This window comes from Toxotes jaculatrix, chromosome 8 (assembly GCF_017976425.1).
Source record: "Toxotes jaculatrix isolate fToxJac2 chromosome 8, fToxJac2.pri, whole genome shotgun sequence".
NCBI classification, from domain to species: domain Eukaryota; kingdom Metazoa; phylum Chordata; class Actinopteri; family Toxotidae; genus Toxotes; species Toxotes jaculatrix.
The window spans coordinates 21,226,724-21,245,585 of record NC_054401.1 but is presented as its reverse complement, the minus strand read 5'-3'; the positions used below and the strand labels follow the sequence as shown (position 1 = coordinate 21,245,585).

Sequence of the window (18,862 nt, the reverse complement as noted above, 5' to 3'; positions counted from 1 at the left end):
TTGTTAGCATAGAAAGTATAGAGTAGAGCTGTTTTAAAGATCTGTGAATTATAGTTTTTGAGATATAAATATATATTTTAAGGCAAGGATTGTAGCCTTGGTTATATATTCTCAAGTCAGCCTTTGTAAGAAGAGACAGGATGTTTAGTTTTTCACTATTTAACCAAACAATGGTCTTTCCTTAACCAAAGTGTAGCAGCCTGAACTCAACCACATCACTGGACACGAACCTTAAAGACCCTAAAGACCCACCCACCATGTATACGTTTTTTTTATTGCAAAATGAACCAAGTTCTCAATTCCCAGCAGTCTTTTCCTTGAAAATGTATTGGAAAAAATATCTATCAGTATGTAAACATATATATTTGTTGGGTCACAAGTCATTTCATCCAGCTGGAGCTGCAAAAAGATGTCCAACAAATAAACCAAAGACAACAAGACTAGTTTCAAAAATTAAGCTTGAAAATGAGATGTCCTTTTGTTCCATGTGTTTGCCAGATCACCTCAGTTTAGGCTGAGCTTTGGTAACACCTGGGAATGAGTCAATACATGGAAAATGAAGCTTTTTGTTTGAGTCCTTGATAATTGCTGTTATGGATGTCATGTCAGCATGCACAAATAGAAACCCTGTTTGTGCAGGCTGAACTTGGTATATGGCCTTGAATTCAATAGAGAGAGACTGAAGGGGCCCAAAAAGGGCAATGTTCATCTAACTGTTATTGGTCAACTAAATGAAAGAGACTCTCCACTGCTCACCTGCTCCTGTCTGTTTTTTTTCCCATCAGCTCAGTGCTATGAAGCATGTGTGTGTGAAGCCTGCACTTCTGTGTAGGTGAGCCTACAAATGGTCAGCGCTTTGCTGCTGGTGCGTCTATTCGGGTGTTTGCAAATGAAGAGCCTAAAACCTATTATTCGTCATTTTAAGGTTATATGAAGCATGCATGGTGTTTTGACCCGGCTTCATCACATAAATGGACGATTTTAACATATATTTAATGTTCTTTGGTATATAAATATATCAATATGATATATAAATAACAAAATAAATCTATGTTTGAAAGATATACAAGAGTCCAAACTTAACTCTAGAGTCTTGGACTTTTTTTTTTTTTTTTAATTTAATAAACTTCACAAAAGAAGAATTTATGAAGAATACATCTGAGATTAGAAAAGGCAAAAAGGCCCACCCCTGCCTTCTTTTAGACTCTCCTCCATTCAAGTTATGCGATTTGTGCTCAACTGTGTATACTGATTATGAAAGAAAAGGTATGGGCAAGAGAAGGAGGTCTGGCAGAGATTTGATTGGGAGTGGATTCTTGGCTTGATCTTGATCTGTGAAATGCCCGGGGGTGGTCATCCGTCATTTTCCACTCCGCCGAATACAGGAAATTGTTATAAAAAGGAAATCAATCAACCTTTAGAATATTTGGAATGTTCATAAAGAAATTAGCCCGGACGTCCTCTTCATTGTTTTGCAAAAAGTAGTCACCACAGCTATCCATCAAAACTAATTAGCCAAATTCAAAACCACTGTCCTCGTGGCTATAGGCTCAAGGATATAATTAAAAAGTTCAATGAATGCTCATTTATATTCCTGAAAGTTTAGTGGGAAACCAGCTGTTCTGACTTGAAGGGGCAGCTAGCTGTTGTTGCTCAGCAACATTTCCTTTATCTGTCAAAAGGAGAAAGACAAGGCCAAGGTCAGCAAGACACCTTGCTCCTCACCCCATCAGCAATATGACAGGAATGTGAGCTGGAAATTAAATGTGCTGCACTGCACACACACACACACACACACACACACACCTGACACTGCTCCCATCAAGTCAATAGCAAATTTACACATCTCTCCTCTGTTAGAGCTGTTTTGTTTTTGTGGTTTTTATATTTGATAGCAAGATATTTGTTCAACAGCAAATATTTGAATCATCTGATAATGCTTCAATGATGTTTTTATGCTCATGCAGTTATGCAGCTGCCTCATTTATAATAGTGCCTGCACTATCGTTGAGTGACGTTAATACTGATTCTATAAAAAGTTTCTTATCATTCTGTAATTAACAGTTTCCTTAGTTTAATACCTGCAGATTTTCAATCCTAATCACTGGCTCTGTCAACACACAGTTGCCAGCATCAGTGCCAAGCAAATACCCACAAATCATTATCTTCATAAGGAACGGGTCTGTAGTGTTTGAACTGTACAACCTAAGAGCATCCTGGCAGATAGGAGCTAAATAACCTAAAGCTCAATACGCATCCATATGACACTTTTCACATGTGAGGAACAGAATCTGGAGCACCAGCTGAGGAAACACGCGGGCCCTCATTGTCCTGAAGTAGCTGCCGTGAGAGAGAAACCACTGTAAAACACGGTCCAGCTGACACAGATTCAGGAGTCTGCTCTTGTTCACGTCTTATTTGACTCACTGTCTCGATTAATGTTGCACACTGAATTTTTTTGGAAGTGAGTAATTACCCTGTTGATAGTGGAGGACAGTTTACTTATTTACTTATTTCACTGTTGATTACTCTAGATAAAATGTATACATGCTTAAATGTCTTGCTGGTAAGCAGGCCTTTCAGACAGATCTGGCGAGGTCAGTTGAATTAATTACTCTTGCTGAAAAACTGTCCAGTCATATGCTCACATCTGACTTGTCCTCAAGTTCATAGGACATTAATGCCTTTGCTAATGTGAAGCAACCTTTTGGACATTTTATGCACAATAACACTTGGAGAGGCAGTGTCTGTCAGTTGGTTGGCCCACCACTTAGGTCCAGAATGAAATATCCTCCTATGTTCCTGTGTTCTATGTTTGTTGACATGTCTTTATTTTTTCTTTACCAAGTGGAGTTGTGAGATATTCCTAATATCTCTTACTCAGATTAATGGTTTTTTCCTTTAGCATTTAGCTCAAGGCACCAGTGTGCCAAAGTACAGCTAGTTCTTCTTAAATGTGGAGAAATTCATAAATAAAATCCACCTTCCTTGAACTGAATACATTCAGTAACATGAAGTACACTTTGTCATCCTAGAAGCATTACTCTCTTTCCACATTACAAGTGGAAAGAGAGTGGTGTGGCATAAAAGCAGCTCTTTGTTCATTTGCCTTGAACTCTAGTGACTTGTGTTCATTTCACGTGCCTCTGTTTTGAGATGGAAGCAGGCTTTGGCCAAGAATTTCTTTTATAACAATCATTAAAATTATCTAAATTTACCTAAACTGTAAATGATTTTGTGTGCTAGTGGGCAAATGCAGGATGGGGTTTCTGCTTATTGTCTGCAGTCCTCCACAGATTTTTATTCTACCTTTTTGAAATTTTTGAAAAATATATAGTAAAAATATACCAAAAAGAAGAGGATGCCATTTGTAAGCCATAATTCTGTAAAATCAACTTGACATGTTGCATGTCTCATGGTTTAATTGCTTTTTAAAAAGACAGACAGTAGGTCTTAAAATATTCCAGAGGAACTTGTTGGGTTAAAGTCTTATTCTGAGAAGGAATGTGGAGAAATGATGAAAGCAGAAAATGCATTACTGTGAGTGGAACTTTTAAAATGTAAAAGTTTTACAGCTACATATTAATGTTGGGAGACAGCTTTGTCCCTGTTAAGAGTGTGGTGGAGACTGAATAGTTTTATAATTATTTTCTAGAAACTTTGGATATGAGTGAATCAGGCCTGGAGCTTTAATGGAACCAACTTGAAAAATATCTCTCATGTTGGCACAAGTATTTGAAATCATGGTTTATATTACAAAAATAAATCAGTGAAAACACAAAGCATCTAGTTCATTATTGGTGCTACTGTGACAGTCCAGGTTATAGTGAAGAAACGTTAATATTTAGGGACACAAGTAACCTGTATTTCAGCACTGATTTTCACAAATTTGTGGACCGTTGTTGCATAAATGACACTCCTGCAATGACCTTCTCTACAAAGCTAGCTTACAGGTGACTTACTCATCTCCTGCAAATTGTTTTCAGCCTCCTCCCCTCTGGTCCTATTGACTGCTGACATGTTTCATAAAGGCTGAACTCCTGTGAGAAATTTCCTGGGGTGCCTGAGAAACATGCTGTGATTACCAGGCTTCTTTCATACCACGTTCTCTCTTTCTACTCACAATTTGATTGGCTGAGGTGATGGAAACATTAGCCTGCGTGGACTTATTTACCTCTCTTCTGTCAGGATTTTTCACGCCTGATGTGGTGCTTGGATGCACAGTGATGTTTTGTAGCTTTTGCCGTACGGGTTTTGCAGAAACCTCTTCACTGACAGTTACATAAGATTGATATGACTCTTAACCACAAACAAATTCTACAGGATTTAACTGTTAGTGCACAGAGAAACTCACAAGAGACTGACTGTCTGTTTAAATAGATTCAATGTACATAAAGGGAAAACATTTTTGCAATCATACACTAAGACTGAAGGTACCCCACAATGTCCCCAAAATGATCAACAGTCTCAACAGACCAAGTGCAGGGTTTTGGACAGAGGGTCAGCCCATAATCCCAGGAGCTCTGTTCCTTTCAGCCAATCAGCAGATAAATGGTGACTGACAGTGCTGCGCTCACTGGTTTGGCAGGAAACACCAACAATTGTTCCTTAGCCTTGACCTTCCTGTGATTGGATGCTGTGTAAGTTATTGGAGTTGTAGATCTAAGTAATGTCTTTTAACCTCTTGCTCGATGATCTTCACAGTGTACATACATGTATCATGTTATATGAGTCATTGCTATTTGATGGCCATAAACCCGTTTCTACTTTATATATTTTTTAAAATGGCACATCTCGTTTGTTTTCCTCAAACGCTGAGCAGCATCTGTATTTAGTCTGCAAACGAAAAGCAGACTGAAGCTGCAAAGTTTTTATGTGCACATTTAACATACTGCACATGGAAACTGAATACTGGGAGTCAGTAATATTACCGTAAAATGAGCAGTGCACCTTATTAACTGTAAAAACCTGAATATACTGCATTAGAAATAGGTTGTAAATTTTATCTGTGCTACTCTTGTTGTTGTTAACTAATGACTGTAGAGAGAGATTGTAACAAACAGCCAGAAAACGGTCTTTTTAATGATAGTATTGCTGTTTTGAGGGTTGCTCTCGCTGGGTAGGACACTATAGTTGTTAGCTGTAGCTGTTCACTGCCGCTGTCACTTGTTCACAGTCAAAACAAATTTTGAAGTTATGGAATTTTAGTTTTATACTGGAATACAAGGAGAAGTTGAAACATGCAAAGTTGTGATATCTGAGCCAGGCTCTGTTCTATATATATTCTGAGTCAAATCCTTCATATTTATGATATCCACCAGTGTACTAATGTCTTTTTCCCCCCTGTTTTTTAGCTTTAAATCATTGCTGTCTGAAATATATGTACACTGTTCAGCCCCGTGTCCTGCTGTTTTAGCAGCCATATCTCAACTAGCTGTCATATGGGTGACATTTAAGGCTTGAGGGTGGTGGACTTATGGGAAATGATGTTCATTTAAAAGCCACTGTTTACATGTTAAACTATAATATTTACCATGCTCAACTATACATATGGAGTGAACCAGACGGCATACTGCTGAATAAGATCATGCTCCAAAGCTGGAATTTTAATAATTTACATTATTACAAATAAGAATGTGTTTTTCTTTAATATATTTCAGGGGCAGGATCCAGAAGTTCTGGTTTTCTTTATATGGTCCTTCTAAATGCCCAGTGTGTGTTGGAAATACTGCAATAATAGTAATAACATAAATATTATAACAGATTACATGTATTTTTCTGAGAAAAGAGATCATATGTCTGGCATTATTATCTCTTCTGATCAATACAGTGAAGTTGCATAATTTTCACCCCAGCTGTTAAAATGTATGTTAAGCTTTCAAGTGTGCACAGACAATTGTAAATGATAGTATTTGCTTTTTGTTAAGGGTGTTATTCCTTTTTTCTTTCTATAATATCAGTAGCTTAAAAACGGGCCACCTCAGATGTTTTACTTTTAATAAGCTGTAGGTGGAAATGTTAAGCAATAAACAGTGGTTTGAAGGTTGACCTGCATATTTCTTCCCTGCTTTGTCAATATTGAAACTGCTATACTTGAACATTTGTCTCAGTTGAGCCTGTTCAGAAAAAAAATAAATAAATCAACTGGCTTGTAACAAAGCTGGTTCTTTGTGACTGAACCAAATCATCTTAAGTTTAGTATTTTGTTCCAAGAAAGAAGCAGAAAGGACAGAGTAAAGGATGAAAGGTTAGATGATGAACAGGCACCGTGCTCATGAACCTGATCAATCACACTTTGGCTGTTTCCTTTGTTTTTACACCTGCATACAGGGGCTCAATAGCTCATCCTAAAGTAATGATTGTGTGCCGGTGCAAGACGTGGTGAAGTCAAGCGTAAATGCTTTTTCTCAACAAGACATTCTTGTTGAGCGTTTCTTGCAGAGCTTGTCAGTCCCAGCAACTTGTGGTTTAAACAACAACTTCAAGGCAACATTTCCACTTTAATTGGCTTGGATTGTGTTCATTAATGCCCCTGGGGTGTCAAACTATTAAATATCGACAGACTGAGGTTCAGGGAAATGCCAGATGTGCCTTCTCAGCTCTCTTCATATGTATGTACATGATGATTCGACGTAGCTGACACGCAGCTAGATTTAAGAAGTTTATAATCTGAATAAACAAGCTTGAAAATTGATTTATTGTACATTTCGAGACAAAAGCCACACTTTGTCGACTGTGTTGCTCCCTCCATCACAAATGGTAAAACGCAGATCTGCAGAATGAAAACGCATTCAACCGACATAATATCTACTCAGTCCAAGACTGATTATCTGGAGAACGGCTGAATAAATTGATAAACATGTAAATGAACCGCAGAGCAGAAATAAAAGACACGATTCACTGTCAGAGCCACAGGCTAGAATCATGTACAAGAGGAAAATGTTCTTTGCTCATTCAAATTTGTTGGCATTCTGCTGGCAAAGCATAATTCCCCTTCTTGTTCCCCATCATCAAAATGAACATAAAAGTGTACAGCAGTGCTAACGAAGAAGGGCTGGAAGGCAGAGCCAGGCGAAATAAATAACGTTCATAGAGCCAGGGCCATTTCACTGGTGCAGCTGCCCACTGCCGAGGCTTTTATTCTGATGTCTCATCCTCTCGACCGGTCCAGCTCTGCTCAGTGGCTCATTTTCACACATTTGGATCTCTTACTCTTCGCCAAATCAGTGCAGCTATTCCTGGCCAGTAAATCTTTACTGGCATCACTGCCTTTCATAGCACAACTCTCAAAATGTTGTGGGTGGATATACATGGTTTAATAATTTAATAAATTATCCCATTTTTCCCATCCCATTTTATCCCATCTTTTCCCATTTTTTGAAGTACAGTCACAGCCTGTGTTTCAGCAACCATGAGTTTGACACACAACACAGAGTATCCATTTTTCACATAATGTTTCTCCCCACTGTCTCACACAGCTGTTTCTCTCAGAGATCAATCATTTTTCGGTGCAGAGTGCAATACAGACCACATCTGATGGATCTTTGACTTAAAGGTCATGCATGAGAGATAGAGTATAAATCTATTGCTTGAAGACAAATACTTTGCTGCATGGAAGCACCAATTACAGAATAGGAATCACCTTAAGTTGTTAGCAAGGTGGAGACTTTAATCATTTCTGAACTTTAACATGGAAACAGAAATGAGAATGTGAAATGTAATATTTGAATTCTGACCTTTTGGCAGTGAGGGTGGCTTCAGTCATTTTCTTTGCCGGTCGGTAGACACAAGGTGAATGAGTGAGCAGCACACGTGATTAAGTTAGTATAATGCTCCTGATACAAAAGGTGATGCTCAAAGGTCATAAGTTCAATTGGCATCACTTTGTTGTGCTTGGAAGATCTGCTCTGTGAATGCACTGTAGATATTGTGAGAGAAACAAGACTAGCTGAGGGTCTAGAGTCATGCAACAGCTCTGTGGGGCTGCACTTAGGGACAGCAGTGCTTTGTCCTCAGAGCTAATGTGGTCTGAATGGTAACATGCCCCCACTGAAAATTCTAAAATACTGTGTTTAGCAGGCTTAACAACATTCACCATTTTAGTTTAGCGTTTCGGTATTTTAATTCCTAGCATGCTAATTAGCCCTGAACACAATGTTTAGCAGAGGCTGATAGGTCTTTAATCTTGCAGGTATTTGGTAAAATAAACCAAAGCATGGCCCAAGTTAAAATTTTGACCTTTTGAATGAGCAAGATGAAAAGCAAGAAGATCACTAAAGTTATTACCATTCTTCATAAGGGGGGGGGGGGGCAAGGATTTCTGTGGGGGAAAAAAAAAATCATTGTATATACAATACACTAACCTGAAAATACAGTGTGTGTCATTAAAATTTAAGGCTGCATTTCACACAGCTAATGAAATGTTACAGCAGCTGCCAATTAATGCCCGAGTTCTAAGGACATTTTTTCCCTAGATTAACCTCCTTTCAGCTGCATAACATTGCTCACATAATTACTATAATTTATACAGAAGCATTAACATTATTACTTAACCAAACTGAGGAGGGTTTGATGAGTCAGATATTTAGAGTGACATAATCTACAGTAGCTGGACATAAATCGCATGAGGGTGTCTTATTGTTTGTGTTGGGACTACAGCCTCTGATAGCTTCAGTAAATTACTTTGTGTTGAAGCAAGCCACCACATGCTGAGTGAGTTCAAAACGCAGCCATCGACCCCTCTGATTGATGTCCTCGGCACGGTCGTTGCTCATACAGAAGCTATCTGTGCCTGATTCATGGCAGAGCCTTGGATGAGGTGGTTTCTTCAACAGCTGCTGGTTAGTGGATCAGTTGTGGTGGAGTTGTTGAGAGTTGGGAACAAAAGAACTCACTGTATGAAACATTAAGTTGTAGTAATAATGCACCATCCACAAGGCGTTGCAATTATTGTGTGTTTATTATAGACAAAGAACAATACAAAATACAAAACAATCCATCAAACAGCAAGAGCAGAAAAAAGAGACAGAGACTTGAGAAAAAAAAATGTGCACAACCCGTTGCCTCAGATGAAAATACATATCAAGTTTAGTCATCTTTGTGTTAACGTCACAAAAGCTTGTGTTCATGCTGGAGACTGTGTATTGTGCAGAACAGAAAACATCTCTATCACAGCAGTTTGGTAGTTTCCCAAAAATGAAAATGTGTTTCAACTGAGAACAAAGGGAGAAATTACTAAAAGTGCACAAATTACAGGTACTTTACACGACAAACTATATTAACTATATTAACTATATTTTCTCAACTGTTCCACTTTGGACATTATAAGCTTTCACTGACTGGTTTGAAATGATAGAAAACATTGATGGAACAGTGGATGAAAACAAGCCATCATTTTAAAAATGCACTAACCGGCACACGTTTGAAAAGACAATATTGAATTAATTTCACATTGCACTGCACAATCAATTTCAGGCAACTTTACAATGAAGACAAAAAAAAGCCTGCTTTTCAGTAAGAAACAGGTCTCTTTCATTGAGTTCACTCAGTATTCATTCCCTCTGAGTGCTCTTCAATTTACACATATACATCGCTCGAAGAAACAGCAGAAAATTATTCCTTTAATAGCAGGGTGAGCTATATACATACTGAATTGCACCAGCTCAAGTATGGCACTTTGTCGCAATCTATTTACACATTCCGTCATTGCTCTGTGGGTTTTGCTGAGCAGATAAATCACAGAAAAGTGCTGCACTCTGCAGTCTCAGCCAATTTCAGTGAATTACTGCCACGACAGTTATTAGAGCCTTTGACGAACAGCCTCTCTGTCTGCGCATCAGGGTTACACGTTTCTCCCACTGGCCAGTATGTTATTATACACTGTCCAGTGACCTTCACAGGTCACTGGACTGGTCACTGGAGCGTCTGCCACTGTTAAGATCTGATTTTGAAATTAACACAGCAGGTTAACACAGCAGCTGTAATATCCGTCCCTTTCTTTGCTTGGACCTTTTTAAAAAGGCCATGTAATTCCATATCTGTGCTTTCTCTCTAGTAGCAAGATTAAAATGTCACGGTGTTGTGCATTTGGATTCATTTGGATTACATGGCTTCTGGTGGGAAGGTGCATGAACAAAGAGGAGAAGCGTTTGCTACAAGTAATCGGTAAAACCTGGGTACAGCTGAGTTGGTACAATGATATCCTGGATGGGTGATATAAACAATATAAACGCTCATCACAATAGAAAATTTCCTTGATTAAAAAGTTAGACACTTTTATATTCTGGCAATAACTTACATTGCTTGACAACAAACCCAACCCCAATACAGAAACAAATCCATTTCTAACTCGTCATATCTGCCGTGGGGTAAGTCCTTGAAAAACTGAATCATTTACACAATAGAGCATAACTCATTTAAAGATTAATAAAGTTACTTTCATTACTCAACAGAAAAAGTAATTTGCTACATTACACACACACGTTACATCTTCTGTTTTACACATTGAAAAATAAAATGAAACAGAAAGTATAAATAAATAAAAAGAAAACAAGACACTGATTTAACAGATGGCTGGCCAACAAGACACAAAATGTATATGGGATAACATTAGCATTGTGGGGAGTTGTATTTTCTCGTTAACTGGTAACCACCTCCTCAGACCTCCCGATATCAACCGTCCTTCAAACTACCAGTCACGGCCCAACACCAGTCATAGCCTTTCAGAAACAGAGAGCGTCCTTCCCAAGATAGGTAGCAACATTGGTTGACTTAGCTAAATACACATTTGAGGAAAATTTTTTCCTCGTTGGCACAAAAAGCGACTGCTGACCAGCCACAGCAACCTTAAATTTAAGAGCTGTTGGGAATAAACGAGGTAGTAAGAGGTCAGTGGTGTGGACACACTTTGGCTACATCTGGCCTCATTAAACAGGACACTGAAGCTCTCAGACGAAACACCCGTGCAGCAAACTGTACCATGAGCTTACACTCATTTTTCTTGTCCTGCATCCTACCAGCTTAATGGAAATCTTCTTCTCAAAAGAACATGGTGAAGTAGTGACTTCATTTATGTTTAGCTAAATATTGACATCCTCCAGCTCTAAAATATACACTACTGGTTTAATTTACAGAGTCTGGCTATGATTAGAGTTGAGAGGAAGAGAAGATGGGGAGGCAGTCTGCTTCAACCAAAGCAACCATGGAACTGTAGGATAAACCTAATGACAACAGTTTAGGTTCAGTTTTATATAAAGTTCTCTCTGCATTATATCATAAGGGTTAGGTCCATAACATCCTGCATTAACAACTAACGCTTCCTGCTTCCAAATACATTACATTAACTTTTTTTTCTGTCTTACTCTTTCTCTCTCTTCAGTGCTGTACACATGTATCACACTGTATTATAGACAACTCATGATATATCCTTTCACTCATTTTGTACAAATTGCCAAAAAGCCTATAGGGCACCTTTCTCATCTTGGGCCTGTCCAATAAAAGAAACCCCTTAGTGCACTTTTACTTAAAACGTCTGTAAAATGTCTAATGTTTGTCTGAATCCATACTGCAGCTGTCAGACTCTCTGATACCCTCCTTAGGGTAAGTTTGGTTTTAGTCAGGCTTTGACGTTACTTCCAGACATGGACGGCTCCTCATAGGGCATCGTCTTAGCGGTGGGCAGGATGCTGGTGGGCAGGTACTGATCTGTCGGTGTGTGTAGCTCATCCATTTCAGTAGTGAAGTGGTCGGGACTCTCCCCATTGGACATCTCCTTGATGACGCTATAGGTGAGCGCCACACTGTAAGAAGCAGGTTTTTCCATGCGCTGAGGGCCACAGTGACACAGCTTCTTAAAAGCAGCTCGGAATTTCTGGGACATGGCATTGTAGATGACCGGGTTAATGGCACTGTTTAAATAGATGCAGAGACGGCAGAAGAGCAGGAACCAGGTGTCCAGGTAGGCCTTGTCCAAGAAGGAGTTGACCACCACTAAGGTCCGGTAGGGCATCCACAGTAAGGCGAAGAGGATCACCACCACAGCCAGCATCTTGGTCACCTAATAATGTTCAATCATGAGTTGAAAAAAAAAATGCTACAACAAAACGAAATCACATAAAACTACATAAGTAATTGAATTTTACATTTCTCATGGTCATGGGGTCTGTATGAGCCACAGAACAAGGCACACGGTCTGCAGGCTTTTTTTCATAGCAGGTATTGTACCAGTAAGTCATGACATGGTGACAGTGGGCCAGTACGCACAGTTACCAGGACCATGAAAGTGAGGCAGCTAAATGGAATTCAGCCATCATTATTTTTGCTATTTATACCTGTGGTTTTCCTACAATGACATATCAAAACGTCCTCCATATAAAAAGTCTATCTGTAAAGTTACAATCCCCAGCAGAATCCGCCATTTGTAATGTAAAATGTTTGTATTTTTATCCTGTTTATATCAGTCTCACTGTTTACTGAGCAGAACACTTCCTACTGCTGCCGCATCCCATTTAAAAGCATTCAACTGGTGAAAAAAAGGGGTAACGTTTATTGTGAAGCAGTCACAGGAAAGGAAATGCCTTTGTCACAGAGGTTAGCACTGACATTGGTCATTCATCAGAAATGAATCAATGCAAAACAAAACAGTTGCTTTTGGTATTTTTTGACAGTGCTTTACATCTTAAAGGGAGTAACAGCTGGTGGGTGAAGAGCTGCAGTCAATAGGCTCTACACCACCAATTTCTCAGCAGCACCTTATACGGTTGTGTGGAAAACTGCAGAACTCGCGACAAGTCAGACAATCAGCAATCAGCAGGAAAGCAGCTACACCTGTGTCCTCACAGAGAGCTGCGTCCAAGATCAGCAAAGTTCTCAAATTTAAATGGCACAAATTTAAATTTTATAGGTCCACCAAACTGAGAAACATTTTACCACAGCAAAACTACTGATAAAAAATAAATTTAAATTAAAAATCCAAAGAGGTCCTACGTTGCTTTAAAAAACAACTGAAACAACAAAGACACTGCAGTGAAACCAGCACATCCAGGGGCAGGGGGTTATCATTACCTGATATAAGTTAAAGATGAAACTGCATTTAAAACTCCTGTTCAAGGTTATAGACTAACATAAAGATTTCAGAAACTGAACATTTGTAAGTTGTTTATGTCAGTTTCTGGTGTCTCTCCATGTTTGCAGGTTTCTGTCTTTTTGTCTGAGCTAAAATCTTTTCGAATGACATAGAAGAGCTCCAGAATTCGGTTTAGGAGTTTGTATATATATTTTATGCCATACTACAGATAAAAAACATTACCATTTAAACTACTATTTACAATTAGCCCCAGACAAACTTCAAAAGAAGCAGTTTTTACAGTTACAACAAACTAACCTCTTCTGCGTGTTACATTTGTTTTTTATGACACAGGTTTCCTTCTAAATATCACTAACTTGACCTAAGGACAGTCTTTCAGCCATGAAAAACCCAACATCATGAAACCACATGGTCTAATATTCATATAAAGCTCTGGACTAAGAGTTCTCATACGTAAATGTCTTTCAGTGAGCTTGAAAAATACTACTGGCAATTTCAGTCATGGCAAAGATTGTAAAGACTTTTAGGGTCCCCTCAGTGGCTACAGACTAATCATTCATTTTGATTCCAACAGTGTCTGTCATGAATGTGTTGTCCTGCTCATGCTTCAAAACCTGTCAACCAAAGTAAAAACAAACAAAACAAACAAAAGATGAAGTGAAGTTTATATTTCAGCATAAAACTGCAATTACAGCTAGAAACACAAAATAGTCTGCAGCCAAACTAGTCCCTCTCATTTGTTTGTTGGTCTTGAACAGGTTATTTTGGCATTACTTGGGCAAACTTGGTCAGAAATCATTTATATCATAAAACCACGCCATCTAATGTTCAAAGAAAACTCTGGACCAAGACTCCAGAGTCCTTTTTTTAGGTTTTTTTTTTCTCTTGTTTCATTAGATTTATTTTGGTTTAACTGATATCATGTGAGCTGAGAACTCTTGAATGCAACCCACTGCTTGTCTTAACAGGTGTGACTGTTTCCCTGCTGATTGCATGAGGTGTCCTTTAAAAAGAGCACTCTCAGATCCTCTGATGAAGGCCACGGACATGTCAGCAGATTTGTCAGGTTGTGCTGCACATGAAATGACCACAGAAGTGATCAAGACTTTGTCACTGCTGGACTGCTGCCCTCTTTTTCTCCCCCTTAATTTATTTTGGTGCGAACAAGCTTAAGAGATTAAAAAGAGATTGAGTGTAGAGACACTAAGGACACACTTAATATTACTGGGGTGAACACAGCACTTTTTTCCCAAAGTACCTGAATGTGACAAAAGACACAAATATCTAATGTTGTCCACTCCTCTGCTGAATATTTAATCAAGGCTGTTCAGGGCAGAGTTTTTAATTTTGCTCTAAAATTTAGGTTTGTTCTTTCATGTAACGGGTCCATAACCAACACAGAATCTAACCAACAGATTAAATCTGTAGAATTTTAATTGTACTCTGATAGAGCAGATATTTATGTGTATAATCACGATCTCTACAATTTAACATGTGTTTCAAATGAAACATTACAACTTTGCAACTTTTACAACTTTTACAACTTTTTTGAAAAGACACCTGCATAAGTTTTGTGAGGAGCGGTTCCTTGGGAAAACTTTGTGATGCAATGTAAAAAACACCCCACTGTTGTCCTCATAGGCCATTCACTGCTCATTCAGATACTGTCGATTCATTTCCAATGAGGAAGACTGATGAATTCCGCGTGTGCAACTTAACAAAGCCTGGATTTGTTAATATAATTACCAGGCGATAATCCTGATGTGAAAGTTGTCTGTGTTTAAATCTTATCCATATTTATGTTGTGTTGTCTGCAGTGAGGGGAGTCTTATTAGACTGGGCAGGGACACTGCCAGTGTCATCAGTGAGCGAATTATCCAATCCTCATTATTTCTTGACCTTTGGGTAATTCAGTAAGGTCCATGGTAGATGGTATGGATTGTTCCTTGAGTCCACAATGAGCGGGTTAACACAGACCACCAGAAACACATGCGGTTGTGTTTTTTGTGGGTGTGAATTTGTCAGAGGCAAAACCCAAGTAATACTGATGGAGAAAAAAGCCAAACGCCTATTTGAGCTGGGGTTAACTGATTAGACTATCCAATAGAGCATGGCACTCCCTCAGGGTACCACACCCCCTGTCATTCCAGGAAGGCTTCTTCCCCTGAACTGATAAACAAACGTCTGGCTCTGCTATCTACCTGTGTGTCTAGAACAGTATGTCTGTCTTTGTGCCTTCAGAGCATTCTGTTATATTTAACCGAGTAAAAACCCTTTGTGTTTAAGATTTTTTTTTTTTTTTTAAGGAATTTGTCATTCAGAGAAACATGAAACATAGTCTTATGTAGGATAGTTTGAATTTATGTGATCAGCTGGTGTGTTTTTGTTTAAAGCTTTCTCTCAAACATGAACAAAAATGCACTAAAAGGAAATGAGGCAAATCGAAGGATTGCTTCGCTCTGAGCTCCATATAACATCCAACAATATGAACAGAATCCGACTGTGAAAGATTCTGCTGTCTTTGTCACTTTGTTAGTTTGACCTCTGTTGACTGCAAGCTGAATTATACATTTATGCTTCAGACTTTTTAAAGGATGTTTCTGAAAAGTTGGAGCGTGAGTTTGCACTTCCTGAATGAAATTAGAGCTGACAGCACTTTGATGCACTGGCCTGCGTCAAAAGGGGGTGTTCAGGGTCAGCTGTTTGGCCACTTTCTTTTCTTTCTTTTTTTTTTTAAACAAATGCAAAGAAAGTGCATATTTTGTGTGGAAATAAGTGCATATAACTGCCTATAAACCTGTGTTTTGTACTGATGGTATGTTTCAGAAGTCTAATAAAGAAAATACCATATCACCTGTGTTTGGGCTCTTTAAGCTGTAAAACATGGTTAAAGACAATGGATTTTTATACACACTGATTGGTGTTGACTGTTGAAAGCTCAATTGGCATGAAACATAAGCAGCATTAGTACTGTATGTAAGATAACATACTGTACATTTCTTGATGAATGACTGACAAAATGAATTTGTATTTGTTCATATACAACGTAGAGTATTTCCTTGTCTGGCATAGTAACACTGCTTCATTTTTATTTCTGCGTTCTGTCACCTTCATCAAATGTGCAAACTCGGTTTGTGGCAAATCAAAGGGTCAGCACTGTGATAGTGTTAAATACTGGGTTTCAATATGGGCAGAAGAAAATTTAAAAAGTATTTAAACGGGAGAAAACAGCTGACTGTTTTCATAGCTCTAGCACTGGGTCTGTGAGCCTGCAAACAATGAGGAAGCAAAACATAATTCAACCAAACCACAGGTTCATGTTGGTAAATGCCTTTTGTAACCTGTAATGTCAATATATTTATTAAAAGCTGCCCCGGTGTGTGAACAATGTTGTGACAGGTCCTAAAATAATTGAATAACTTAAATGATTAGATGGCATGTTTCCATCAGCTGACACTTTTTTGACAGTGTATGGAAGATGAAGTCAGAAGGTCTTCTCTGTCATTAGAGAGACACACCGAGGAGCTGAATGATGTCACCCTAACTTGTCTCTGGTTGGAGGACATTGAGGCTTTACAGCTGGACTCTGTGGTACAGCTGGACCCATTGTCCCCCTGCTCACACACACACACGCACACACAAACACACTGATTACACACCGATAATGTTAATGAACAAACCGTGGCCCCCACCTGTCTGCGCGAAGCAGCCGTGGTGCTGCTGGAGGAGCTGGTGCTGACCATCCTCCCTCCCTGAGTCGTCTCCTTCTTCCACTTCTTGGTGCTGTCCTTCGGGTCAGACGGCAGTGGGTTCAGGAAGAGTATCCTGGCGATCAGTCCGTACAGAACCGTGGCCAGCATGAGCGGCAGCACGTAAAACACCGCGAAATCTGTGAAGTAAATGGGCAGGTAGTGACTCCTGGACACTTTGTAGGCGCAGCTGAGCAGCACCACGTTGTCATACACCAACTTTTTCGTGTCTGACAGAAAGAGCCACATGACGCAGTAGACAGAGGTGAGCGCCCACACCAGCATGATGATTTTCTTTGCCCTGGATAAAGTGCACAGAAATTGCGCTTTGATGGGGTGGCAGATGGCGATGTAGCGCTCCACAGTGAAGGCGGTGATGGAGCAGGAGGACGCGTTTATCCCCAGGTACTGGAAATAGGTGATCCCCAGGCAGCCCGCGTAGCCGTACACCCACTGACCGTACAGGGCGTCGGTGATGTTGGGCAGCCCGGCGGCCGTCAGGACCATCAGGTCAGCCGCGGCCAGGCTCACCAGGTAACAGTTAGTGGGAGTCCGCATATGTTTGGTGGTCAGGACAACCAGGATGACCATCACATTCCCCACGATCCCCACCCCGCATATGAGGGACACCAAAAACACGCTGACCACTTTATATTCAACAGTGTAGTCAGTCCATTCACCCAGGGTCTGATTGTCCTGCACCGACGTGTCATTCTCCACAGTCATGTTATCCATGTTGAGGGTTTCCACAACAGAGAGAGGCTGTAGCTCTGTGCGCTTTTACGAAAATTAGACCAGGCATTCAAAAATAAAATCACAAAAAAGTCACTGCAATAAACTGCAGGGGCCCCGGCATCAAAAGTCCAACAGGAGCCCGCCTATAAATCCGCCAAAAACTTCATTTTACCTAGATATAATCCAGTCAAACTGCCTTCTCTTCTCCATGAAATCCAATTTCTGATATTGCAAAGCCATCAAATGAAACTCCAGTACATTTCCCATAAAAATAAAATAAAATTTAAAAAAACAAGTAAATGGAGTCTCGGTTGTTGGCTGAAGTTTGCAGAGAGGAGGATGTGCCTGCAGACAGCTCCGCGCCCTGCTGTTGTCTCACTGCTCACACAGTCATGACTGAGAGCTTCCTGCGGAGCCTCTGCCGCTCTGCTCTGAGAGCCTCACACATACAAAGCTCAGTGAAGTCACGGGGTGACACACACCGGAGACACAAACTTTTTTTTTTTTCTTTTTTCTTCCCATGTCAGGGTCTCCCATGCACATCCATCAGTTGAGGGAAACCTATCAGCAGCCGTTTGTGTCACTGTTTTCTGTTTCTTTAATAAAATAAAATAAAATAAATTTAAATTAAATTAAATTAAATAAGAGGAGGGGTAGTAACAATCTCTTTATTTGCACCTGAATTATTTGATATTGCAGAAATGACATTGAATAACCATTAAACGTTTAACACTTAGTTTCCACTTCATAATAATCACACAGAAGGTTTCCTGATTCCTGAGTGTGACGCTGTTTGTGACTAAACTTCAAAATGGTGCATCATGGAAGAATAACTGAAAACACTGGGATGTAGTTAGTCTGGTTTTCAGGTTACTGACAGTTTAACTTAATAAAAGCAAATAATTTTATAAGTCAAATTGCACCTTCTTAATTATTGTTGTTGTTTAGTATTTTTCTTAATGAGGTATTTACTTTATATCATGTACACACTTGTACCAGTACAAAGATTAAATGTATGTTCCTACAGTGAGAGATACAAAGAAAAGAAAGAGTTATGAAGAGAGTTGAGTTCCTTGTAGCTCAGTTACCAAGTGCCACAAGTCTGTCTTATAAGAGATAAAAATAATAATAATAATAGTAATCCCATAAAGCACAATAAGATCATTCTAAACTTAGTGAGTCCTACAGGCACAATGTTACCCTATTATAGGACTATTACAGTGATGGAGGGAGATACAAATGTCATAAGGAAGGACACAGCCTCTTTAATATTTTTCTAGTGCAGTATTGTTAT

General features: G+C 39.3%; 1 protein-coding gene across 1 annotated transcript; it reads right to left on the bottom strand.

The window, feature by feature from the left end:
- Nucleotides 1–11,614: 11,614 nt before the first annotated feature.
- On the bottom strand, nucleotides 11,615–17,577 carry trhra (thyrotropin-releasing hormone receptor a). Its single transcript, XM_041044836.1, has 2 exons — nucleotides 16,777–17,577; nucleotides 11,615–12,055 (listed from the first exon to the last, which is right to left on the bottom strand). Exons 1-2 carry the CDS (start codon nucleotides 17,566–17,568, stop codon nucleotides 11,615–11,617), a joined length of 1,233 nt encoding a protein of 410 aa, XP_040900770.1. The 5' UTR covers nucleotides 17,569–17,577.
- Between the last annotated feature and the right edge of the window lie 1,285 nt (nucleotides 17,578–18,862).

Coding starts and splice junctions, on each gene's coding strand:
- trhra (XM_041044836.1), bottom strand. CDS start 17,568: ATGGATAACATGACTGTGGAGAATGACACGTCGGTGCAGGACAATCAG. Junction 12,056..16,776: donor CGGCTGCTTCGCGCAGACAG/GTGGGGGCCACG, acceptor GAACATTATTAG/GTGACCAAGATGCTGGCTGT.